At 40.0% G+C, this 11,517-nt stretch overlaps 1 protein-coding gene across 3 annotated transcripts; it reads left to right on the top strand.

The window, feature by feature from the left end:
* The first annotated feature begins 106 nt into the window (after positions 1–106).
* Positions 107–8,960, top strand: asb2a.1 (ankyrin repeat and SOCS box containing 2a, tandem duplicate 1). 3 transcript variants are annotated; one of them, XM_017438251.3, is made up of 11 exons: positions 107–223; positions 1,663–2,039; positions 2,497–2,607; positions 2,749–2,918; positions 2,996–3,151; positions 3,587–3,832; positions 5,468–5,639; positions 6,354–6,930; positions 7,292–7,445; positions 8,118–8,278; positions 8,438–8,960. In XM_017438251.3, exons 2-10 carry the CDS (start codon positions 1,687–1,689, stop codon positions 8,252–8,254), a joined length of 2,076 nt encoding a protein of 691 aa, XP_017293740.1. In that variant the 5' UTR covers positions 107–223; positions 1,663–1,686; the 3' UTR covers positions 8,255–8,278; positions 8,438–8,960. The 3 variants fall into 3 exon arrangements, with proteins under 3 accessions (XP_017293740.1, XP_017293739.1, XP_017293742.1); XM_017438250.3 differs by having other exon boundaries at positions 8,118–8,960; XM_017438253.3 differs by lacking the exon at positions 2,996–3,151 and having other exon boundaries at positions 8,118–8,960.
* Positions 8,961–11,517: the final 2,557 nt, after the last annotated feature.

Raw genomic sequence — 11,517 nt, 5'->3', positions numbered from 1 at the left:
CTATTTCTTTCAGTCTGTATCGCAGTGATTCAGTTGTTTATGAATGCAGCAACATTTGACACCACCTGCAACTTTAGAGTCAGCTGGCCTGAACTCTCTGATTGCAAGTCCTTAAAATAAACTTAAGATAAGCCCCACCCCCAGCCCCAGCTCTCACAGGGTCATGGACAGACAGCAAGACAAACAGGACAGAAGGACACTCAACATTTGGATTTAATGTGAGGTAAGCAGCTGTTGTTGCTTCTCTAAACTCTGATGTTTGTTTGCTTTAACTGAAGGCAGCAACAGTAAGCTGATTTGCTTTGAAATGCTATGTTATTCTGACTGTAGATTTTACTTCCTGTTTTGGGGGTTTGTTCATGTGACCCAAGGCTTACTAAAGTGTCACTGTTTTTGTAAATTTTAGAAAGCTGAAATTTGAGACCACCTGCTCTGCTTAAAGTTGGTCTTTCTCATTTTACATTAATGGCTTTCTTCATCCCTCCTCTCAAACCATCTTTCCTCTCTGTCCAAAATATAAACATTTTGGTCCTCAAAAGAGTACCTGTTGTCCAAATGAAGAAAAAAAAGTTCATAATTTGGACAGAGAAGACAGATGGTTTGAGAGAGGAGTGAAGGAAGCCCTTAATGTTAAACAAGAAAAAACAACTTTAGGGAGAGAAGGAGGTCTCAGATTTCAGCTTTCTAAAATTTACAATGGAGTGTTAAAACTGATAACCAATCACTTTCCCTCTAATTTACACATCATGCATGTAATCAAGCCTCTGTCTTGTGGGCCAGGCAAACAAAGACCCTAATGACTTTCCGGTAAGAAGGGACTGAGATTAATCTGCCTGTGAATTTAGCTGCATAAACAAAGCATCTCGTGCAGTTTAATGCTTGGTACTCCACACTCCCAAGTTTTTAATTGAGAAAGCTACCCTGATGGGAAGCGAACTGTCTTCAATTACAAAATAGAAGTCCAGTTGCTTTTTTTCACTTTTTGGATTTGCCATTTCCTGGATGACTGTGAGTTTACATCAAGAAATAACATCCCAGTGAATGTCTAAAACAATCATGGTGTAATTCAGGAGATTGACGAGCCGTGTTTTCTGTCCCAGAGTACCTGAGGGCTGTTGTATATAATAATGTTTCTTCTCCTGCATGTGACCCCTGTGTGGTGGTGCTACAATGAGTACCACCAAAGACTTAGAATTTGCTGCCTGGTTCCTGACAAACCTTCTTGTTTTTTTGTTGTCTCCATGACCACCTAAGGCTCTGTTTTACAGTTCCTTGGACTGACCTTCTTTAAAATGAGACTTTAAGAGATTGTGGAGAACTTTGTGACTGTTTTTATTGTTGGTTTCAGCCTTCACTTACATTGGTTTTATTTACGTTCTTTTGTCTGTTTTTGGACTTCAGAATACATTTAAATATTTTTCAAATTTTTATGTTTTCCTTAGTTGCTACTAGCCTTCTCTCACAGATTCATTGAAGAACTTCTTTTTATACTTTACTGACAGAAAGTTATTGTTTTTTTCAGTTAATCCTGTTTCTGATTTAAATTATGTCTCACTTGTTGTTTGGATGGATTTTGAAAAAAAAAAGAAAAAAGCTGCAGATTAATTTCAAGCTGTTTGTCTGTAGAATATTTCTGCTGATGAAACTTGCTGTTTGTTTCAGATTATTGAGCATTTCTGCTCAATCATGGCGACACCCGGCATCTCTCATTCCAGTTCAGCAGGTTCCAGCTTGACCTTCGAGGATTATTCTCTCTACAGGAATCTGAATGATGACGAACTCCTTCAGCTTGCCATTGAGCGAAGTCTGATTGAGACGCATGGCGGCACTGCCACTACCACCATCAGCACCAACAGCTCCACCACCATCACCACCAAGAGCACCATCACACAACTTCCACACAGACATGACAGCAATCTGAACCCTTCATCCACAAACAGAAACAAACCACAAACATCCAGTACTCAGAATCCAGCTGCTGTCCAGACAGGGGCTCACTACAGTTCTCCAAACCCTCCAGTTGAGAAGCCTCCTGATCCGTACGTAACTTTTGTCTTCTTCTGCGCACAGGAACAAAGTTTCGATTGAGCAGTTTTCAGCACAGACTGAAATAGCCAGAATTTTTTAGTCTCAAAGTTATAAATGTTCCTGCCCAGATCAAGGTTCAAGGTGATTTTATTATCCTCAAGGTGCAGTTAGTTTTCCAGCTGGGGATCAGAGGAAAATTGTTTAAAGGAACATGTTTAATTATGATGTGCACAAACAGCAAAAGCTTTAGATGTTCTGCAGAACAAAGTAAAACAAATATTAGCTGCTGTGCTGGTTGCTGTCCTCTTGATTAGCAACTGTTGCCTCAGTCTCTGTCCTCTGATTAACTACTGTTGCCTTGGTATCTATCCCTTGTTGGTTTCAGCTGCGTCATTCTCTGTCCTCTGGTTGGCTGCAGTGGGGTGTCAGTTGCTATCCTCTGATTAGCTGATTTTTGTGTGTTGGCAGAAAGACCTTTGTCGGGACTATGAGTCGGTTCATGACTGGTTCTGGGAAGAGAATGGTGGCGTATTATAAAGCTGATGGAACTTTGGTCCATATCGCTCCAGAACCTGAAGAGTGAGTTCACTTGTGTATGTGGAAGCATCAGATTCCCCTGTGTGACTCTTTGTTCCTGTTTACAAGTAGATGGGACACAGGTGACACGGGTATGCTGCAGCTTCAGGTTTCCTAAGGTCTTCTTTTTTTTTGCTTCTGCAGGGACGAGGAGCCTTTGTTCAGGGCAATCCGTGAAGGTGATTCAAGCAGAGTGAAAGCTCTGGCGATGTGTCCGGGAACCAACCTGATGCTGCCGAGTAAGCCGGGCTGGCTTGCTGTTCACCAGGCTGCATGGTTTGGACAGGAAGCCTGTCTGCGAATGCTGTTGATAGGTAGACATGTCCATACAGACATACCTACAAAGGGTTACTATGATGTCATAAAGATAGACCTGGTTTGGTCTTTTTAGCCCAACCAGGAATGATCAACAATAGGGCAAGTCATGGGGAGACACCATTGTTTGCTGCCGTCAGTAGAGTCCAGCTGGAATGTGTTCAGCTGCTTCTGGAAAATGGAGCTGATCCTGACATACCAAATTATGAAAAAGAGACTCCACTTTACAAAGGTAACAAACACAGAAAAGTAATAAAATTAAGTAGCTTCTGCGGTTTGATGGACTATTCCTTTAAATGAACTTATTTCTGTGATTTGGGGAACTGCTCCTTTAAATGAAGGGGGTTTTATGGTTTGGTGGCCTGCTACTTTTAAATTAAGTGATTTCTTTGGTTTGGTGGACTGTTTAAATGACTTGAATAACAAAACAATGGCACAGAGCAGAACTCCCACAAATGGGTTTTGGTTGTCAGAGGTATTTTTTTTGTTTGTTTATTTGTTTTTTGGTGCGCTGCCACTTTAAATTAAGTGGTTTTTGTGGTTTGGTGGTCTGTCTGTTTTTAAATGAACTGGTTACTGGGGTTTGATGGACTGTTCCCTTCTACATGAATTGATTTCTGTAGTTTTGTGAGTTGTTCCCATAATGATTTGGTTTCTTTTCCCATAGCATGTGAAAGGAACAATCCTGCCATTGTTGCTGCATTGCTGAACTATGGGGCAGAAGTGAACACCTCCTGTACTCAGGGATGGACAGCTTTGCAGGAAGCAGGAGGCCGAAATAACGTGGAGATCTGTGAAATGCTGCTGAAGGCTGGTGCCAAACACAATGTTCGCAACATGTACGGCATCGGCCCGTTGTTCACTGCCGCCCAGAATGGCCAACTAGCTGCACTTCGTCTCCTCATCAAACATGGTACCTGAAGAGACTTTCTCTTTAATGTTTCAGCTGATCAGAACTTCTAATACACACAATACTTCGATTGATAACTGACACCTGATAAGTGTTATCTGAGAGCTAACTTTAGATTACAGATACCCAAGAACTGGAACCTTGTAACTACTACCAAATAACAAATATACCTGGCAACTAATTGTTCTTTTGTCTGACTCACTGATGGGTCACCCTGGTCACATGAATGAAAGTGTTGATTGGAGTGACACTGACTGGGGATCAGGCTTAATGCTTCATTGGAGGTTTTAGAAAGCTGAAATCTGAGACCTCCTCCTCTGTGTAAAGCTGGTTCCTCTATTTTCACGTAGATGGCTTCCTTCACCCCCCTCTCAAAGTGGAAGCCATTTGTGTCATGTGACCAAAATCACCCATTTGTGAGCCAGGCAAACAAGGAGCCTAACTCTCCCGTGGGGAGTAGTGAGATGAAGCTGCATGCCATAGAGCATCTCATGCAGTTTAAAGCTTGGAACTCCACACTCTCCTGTTCTGAACTGATAAACCTTCCCATGTCCAGCTATAGAGCAGAAGTCCAGTTGCTTTAAAAAACTTGTCCTGGATGACTGACAGTTGTAAGACATATCTTACAACTGGTGCCTTATAACTAATACGCACTAACTAGTGCCTGATGACAATTACTTGTACATTATTTAAAGCTGTGACTCAGCAAGTTCAAATGATGCTGACTCCAGATGGAGACTGGGCTTAGAAAAACAGATCTGATTACATTACATTTTAATGTTAACAGTTGTAAAACAAAAGGCTATGTTTATTTAACATTCTAGTCAATTCCATTCAGTTCAGTTTAGTTCAGTTGCCAATTCACAACAAAGGTCATCTCAGGAGATTGTACAAAAACACAGAGAGATAATTTTTACTATTTGGCATTTTATAATGTATAAGGAAGCCAGCAGATTCTATTAAATCTTCACTTTGTCACAATCTCATATCCTGAGCAGCACAGGGAGAATCCTCCAGCAGAACCATTCTCAAATTACAACCTAAATAATCCATGAAAACTAGTTAAAACGATCTGTATAAATCCATGGCAACCCTAAATCCACAGAATCCCTCCCCTGACAGCAATTGCCTTTTTTGTGGTCATAGCTGCTGATTATCTGTTTATCAAACTGTTTATGTTAGCTTATTATATCTTAGTTTGGTTTTTCTTAGTTTACTTTAGTATGATTTTATCCTGCCTTTGCTTCTTTAAACTTACTTTAGTTTGCTTGGCTAAGCTTATTTAATGTTTTAGATAAATGTAGTTTAGCTTTTTACATTCTAATTTCATAGCTTAGTTTTTCATCTGTTTATGTTACTTTTGCTTATTTATTTTATTTAGATTAACTTAGCTCCTGTTTTATATATGTTTAGTTTATCTTTTAATATTGTTGTGTGTGTTTTCATGATGACTGTATTTTTGTGTTTTCATGCTGTAAAGCACTTTGAACCACCTTGTTGCTGAAAAGTGCAAGATAAATAAATTAGACTTTGACTTTTATCTGAATTTCATATTCATATTAAGGTTGTGGTTTAATCTGACCCACCAATGTCTACTTCTAAATGAAATCTTGCGTCCTGAATCTCGTCCTCCTGCAGGCGCAGATGTTAACACTCAGGCAGCTGATGGAGCCACAGCTTTGTATGAAGCTGCTAAAAACGGACATGAAAAAGTTGTGGAACTGCTCCTTTCTCAGAATGCTGATGCCAACAAACCTGGAAAAACAGGACTTTTACCGCTTCACATAGCTGCTCAGAGAGGAAGTGACACGTAAGTAAACCACGTTTGACAAAAGTTGAACCTTTGTGTTTTTACAATTGCTTAGATCAGGCTAAAATTTAGTGCTAACAAAAATATTTACAAGATTCTCAAAATTTACAGCAACATTAACTGAAACCCAGAGGAAAATGTACAGAATAAACATTATGAGACCTGATTTACTTTTACTGAAACAAAAAAGTATTGCTCACAAGAAAATAGTGTCATATTACAACTCAATACATCATAGTTTTATTTGTATAATAATGTCTTAAAACTGTGGACATCTGAATGTACTTTACAATGAAACCAAAGTAACTCATTTCCATTTTAAGTTTATACAAATCACTCAAAGCCACCAAGGCAATCAGTTTCAGGAAGCTGTTTGATGCATTTAACAACAGCCACTGAAAACATGTTTATGTTCACGGTCAAACAAAACAAACCAGGTGGCCTAAACCACACAGCAAGAGCACTGACATAGGCATGAAAAGCTCAGCAATTACTGCAAGAAAGTTTAGGAGCAACAGGCTAATCATTTCGGGTAGAATGTACTACCGATAAGATTTGTAGTTTGCAGTGGATCTTCAGGTTCTCTCTGTATTTGGTCACATGTTCATAATAGTTGGTAATTTCTTAACCAAACATACTACTGGCAGCATATGTTTGGATATAATACTGTCCACTCACATTGAGCACATTTGCTGGTTTGTTTCCTGTTCACAGAATTGCCTCCATGTTAATTCCAGTCACCAGTAAGGCCAGAATCAGGCGGACCGGTATCAGCCCACTGCACCTGGCAGCAGAGCGAAACCGTGATGATACTCTGGAATTGCTGATCAATGCAGGCTTTGATGTCAATGCTCAGCTGTCTGAAGAGCGATCAAGACTGTACGAGGACCGCCGCAGCACCGCACTCTATTTCTCTGTCATCAACAACAACATTGATGCTGTTAGCATGTTGCTTGCTGCCGGTGCGAACCCAAACCTAGACATGTTTAAGCCATTGCTTGTGGCTGCAAGAATAAACTGCATTCAAACTGTACAGCTGTTGGTGGAGCACGGTGCTGACATCAATGCTGGCATCCCTACCCACCCCACCACCTTCCCTGCTGTCTATATGTTCTCCATGAAGTATCTTCCCATGTTTAAGTACCTGCTTGACCACGGAGGACATGCCCTCTCCTGTTTTGACTGCATGCACGGCAGCCAGTCTCATCCACCCATCAAAATCAGACGATCAAACTGGAATCATGACTCTGACCGAATTCTGCCAGGGATGCTACAGAGGACAGGTGTTCAGGTGAGAAATGTTAGATTGTTTGAAACGTAGTGTTTAGGCAGTCAAGTAAGACATTAAAGGCAAATTTATTTGTTCAAAGAGAACTAGTATAATTCCAAAATATGACTATAAAGTATGAATTCATAGAAAACAAACTTTTGAACTTTCATCAAATTAACCTTGAATCCTAATCTCAGACCACTGTATAATTCCTCCTGTGATTCTTTGTCTGAACCAAACAATATTCAGAGTTTCTTGATATACATATAAACACAAGGTTATTAACTCTTGGACATATTTGTGCTAGAGTTGCCAAAAATATTGAATAAGAAAAAAAAATCACAGAAAACAGGATTTGATTGATTGATTGATTAATTGACAGTTCTGTGAGATGATCTCAGCCCCCAGTATCTCTCGGTGGGCAGGGCCAATCATTGACATCCTATTGGACTACGTTGGTCATGTGACTCTCTGCTCCAGACTGATGGAACACCTGGACAGTTATTCTGGATGGAGCATCATTAAGGAAAAAGCAGGTAATTGTCAGGATTTAGGTTTTTGCAGTCTGTCTTTGTGTTTTTTTTTCAAGTTTGGGTTGTTTATGTTTTGGTTGTCTGTGTTGGCCTGATTTTGGTTCTGTCTTTGTCCCTCGTGTCTGTGTTGGTTTCATCTACCTCTCTCCAGTTTGTCATCTGTTTACCTGTCACGCCCATCTCCACCTGCTAGTAATTATGTTCACTCACCTGTGCCCACTTACCTCTTTATCCTCTGTGTTTAAAACCCGGTCGCTTTCTCCACTACTCTGTCGGATCATTGTTCATTGGTCTTGGTTCCTTGCTTGTAGTCCTTTGTTCATGTTTCGTCAGTCCTTCTGTGTATGTTTTGTATTTAGTTATAGCTTTTGCTGCCACGTCAGCCTTTTTGTTTTTGTTTGTCTTGTCTTTATTTAATAAATTACTTTTTTTAAGATGAGTCTGCTCTCTGGATTTGCCTCCATTGCCACCACCGATCTTGACAGTAATCAATAAACAGTCAACTTCAGATTGATCAGTTGCAGCAAATAAATAAAACCTTACTAGTTTATTTTGCAAATTACTGGTTTATATCATAATGCTGCTGGTTTGCTTGGCCTGTTATTGATTGATTTGTGTGTGTTCCTGGTTAGTTAATAGTTGGTCTCCAGTCTCACCGGTCTTTGTGTGTTGCAGCTCTGCCGCGGCCGCTAATGCACCTTTGCAGGCTGCAGATTCTGCACCTGGTTGGACGTCGAAAGTTGAAGAAGTTGCCACTTCCTGGAAGTCTGATCCGTTTTCTCAAACATCAGTTGTCTCTGGATGATAACTGACAGTTTTCCAGTTGAAGCAGTCTGGTAACGTCTGGTTTCTTACCTGATGGAGTTGCAGACACTGAGTCCTTTTCAACTTTTTTGAGCACTGTATTTTTTCTTTGAATAATGGCTGTAATGTTATGACATATTCCTATCTCAGTTTTCTCCTGTTTTTTTGTTTTTACTTCAAACGTTTTATAGATTTCACCTGTGATGCCTTCAGGATGGATTCAAGCAAACGGCCGACTTCATTTGTTTTCAAAGTTCATCAGAAACTAAAACAGAAAAATATGATGATGATGCATTGTATGTTTCCAGCTAATACATAGAGCTTCCAAACACTTGATGATGATCAGTCATTTTAACAATCAGAGCAATGTCACTGCTGTTTTATTAAAACCTTACTTAGCCGATCCATGTCATGGAAACTGAACAAATGATATCACAACATAAAATATTTTAATTACTGCAATCTGACACCAATTAATGATCAATAATCTGTTCAGCTTGATAACCGTCCATTAACATTTGTAATCATGACATCTCTGAGTTTGCCACAAAGCCAAACACGAAAATTGAGAAATCTGTTGTAGTTTCTGTTTATTTTTAAAAAACTGATAAAAATCAATTATGTATATTCTTCCTGTTAAGCTCCATGTTTGACAAAAGGTGTGATCAAAGTTTGTATTTGACACATTAATCAATAAATAACATGTTTCCAAAATGTTGTTATGTTTGTACATTCGAGCCACCAAAACAACCTGAGCCCCCAATCATAAATCTCCAAGAATAATCCAAAACTGCTGTAAAAATCCCCCCAACCATAAGCTTTCAGACAAAATTCCCAAACCATAACCCTCCAGTAAAAATTCTCCCAACAGTAACCCTGCAGCCAATAACCCCCCAACCAAAACCTTTTAGCCAATATCCCATCAGTTAAAACCCTTCAGCCAATATCCCACCAACCCAAATCCCCTCCGCCGTTACCCTGCAACCAAAATGGCCCCAACCATAACCCTCCAGCCAAAGTTCCCAAACCATATATTGTAATCCTACCAACTCATAGCTTCCAGCTTCCTATGACTGGGATGATGTTTGGAATGATGTCCAATGAGTGCTCATAATCCTGTCCTTTCTTCAAGTCAGTATAGTTTTAGCTTCCATAGCATAGCCTGTGTGGTGTCCTCGTCTTCCAGATCCCTCTTCAGCTGATTGCACAGCCCAGAATGTTGGGACCATGCAGACTGTACACATTGTCAGTGCATGTTCAGTGATAAAAATCACAGCATAGATGTTTGTTCTGGGGATATACTGTAAAAGGGAACATGTTGTTACCATTTTTGGTAATTTCATCAAATAACTACAAAAATACAAATGATACTAACATTCTGGTTAAAAGTCTCACAAATCTTTTTTGTTTTAAATAAATGGTTGACAAATTAGCCCAGGTTGTGCCAGGACGGCCATCCATTGTAAAAAACAAACACTTGCCAAGTCTTTTGTGTGAGTTTGCTTTGTGTGATGACCCCTGCAGAAGTCAACAGTCAAAAGAGAAACAACAACAATATGACAGAATGGTCCAACACTATCAAAAACCAGGGCTCTGCTGAAACCAAAAAGTTGTTCTTCACTTTCAGCCAGGGGGTTATAAGTAGCCTCCCCCCCCCCNTCCCGGCAAGAGGCCAGTTTCTTGCTGTCTTTTGTCCATACAAGTGGTTTTAAACCGCTCTTTGTCTGGCCTGTCACCTAGGACCAATCTGTCTTGGGAGATTCTACTTGGGGAATTGCCCCTGTCACACAAACTCCTCTACCACAATAAGGTTGTGATTCATGGAGGATAATTCCAAGATTACTTTTCTGAATAGCTCCATGAGAGGCTTGGAGTTACATTGGGCAGAAGCTTACCTAACTTCTCACCTTATTGAAAACCTCTCCTTTGCTAAATTTATCTGTAAGTTCTGAAATTTTTTAGACCATCCCCTTTGTGAGGCTGATACAGCCCATCGTCTTCAAAATTTAAAGTTGGGCAGTCGTTCTGTTGTCGATTTTTCTGTGCATTTCTGAGTGCTTTCCGTAGAGGTCAGCTGGAATAAACCTGCATAAGAGTGCTTTTATTGACACAATGTCTGAACAGCTAAAGGATCAACTTGTCTTCAGTGATGATTCTGACTCTCTTGATAAGTTAAGGAAGATAACTATCCATAGGAACAATTATCTAAAAAAGAGCCAAAGAAAGACATCGCAAATCTCAAATCAAAAACACAACTACCTACCGACTGAATTGTATCAACACATTCCTCTCGTCCTCACCTTTTCAGTGTGCCTTCTCTGATTCTAAACTAATGCAGGGTGAATGGGACTAACCCCAAAGATTGACGCTTAAGTAGAAGATATGTATTTACTGTAGTCAATTCAGGCCTTTCATTGTCCTAAATGGTTAAAAGGGAAGGCCTCACCAATAGTTCTGGGAATACTGTTGGGTCTGTCTCCTCAGTTGACCTTCACCTCCCTCAACTGATACCTGCTGTTTCCTTTACAGACTTTATTTTACTGTTTCAGTTAGAAGATTACATAAAAAGAAATAGAAAAATCAGACAAACACAGGAGGCAACAACAGCAACAATGGGAGCAGCAACAACGGCAACAGAGCAGAAGCAACAACAACACTGGCAGTAAACACACTGGAACAAAATAATGTTTGCCAACTAGTCTTCAACAGTCACAGCCCAGTGTGATACTGGCTTTAAGCCTCATAAACGATTTTATGATGTCACTGTCATTCACCCACTCACACAAAATCCCTCCGAGCTTTTGATGTGCCATGTGTTTGCTATACTTGGATCTAGCGTGACACAGTTATAGTTTTGGATAAAAGAAAGCCTCTCCATCTGCAGCTTTTTCCAGATTCACACACCGATCAACATACTGGACTGTGAGATCTATCCGAAAGAAGCCCTCAAGGAAAAGCCAAATTCCCAGAGATGGGATCCAGCTTCCTGTCTAATTCTGGGAAGATGAGGTTCTATTGAATTCATCATGTTGTTGTTCCACTTTAAGCACTTGGTCAACTTCAAAAACAGAAACAGGCAGTTTGTAACACAATTATCTTCTGAACATTCTGTTACGAAGTCCAAAATCATCCCAGTTCAGTCAATCCTGATCTAGGATCCACAGCTGGCCTTCCAGGTCTTGTTTCCAGGTCTGAGACCATTCTATCCCTTACTCTGATTCAGTTTGTGTTTTATTCCGTTTCCTGTTTTATTTTGTAAAAAGTTCTTGCG

This window comes from Kryptolebias marmoratus, linkage group LG19 (assembly GCF_001649575.2).
Source record: "Kryptolebias marmoratus isolate JLee-2015 linkage group LG19, ASM164957v2, whole genome shotgun sequence".
In the NCBI taxonomy this organism is placed as follows: domain Eukaryota; kingdom Metazoa; phylum Chordata; class Actinopteri; order Cyprinodontiformes; family Rivulidae; genus Kryptolebias; species Kryptolebias marmoratus.
The sequence above is the reverse complement of the archived record's forward strand: the minus strand, read 5'-3'. Positions and strand labels throughout refer to the sequence as shown.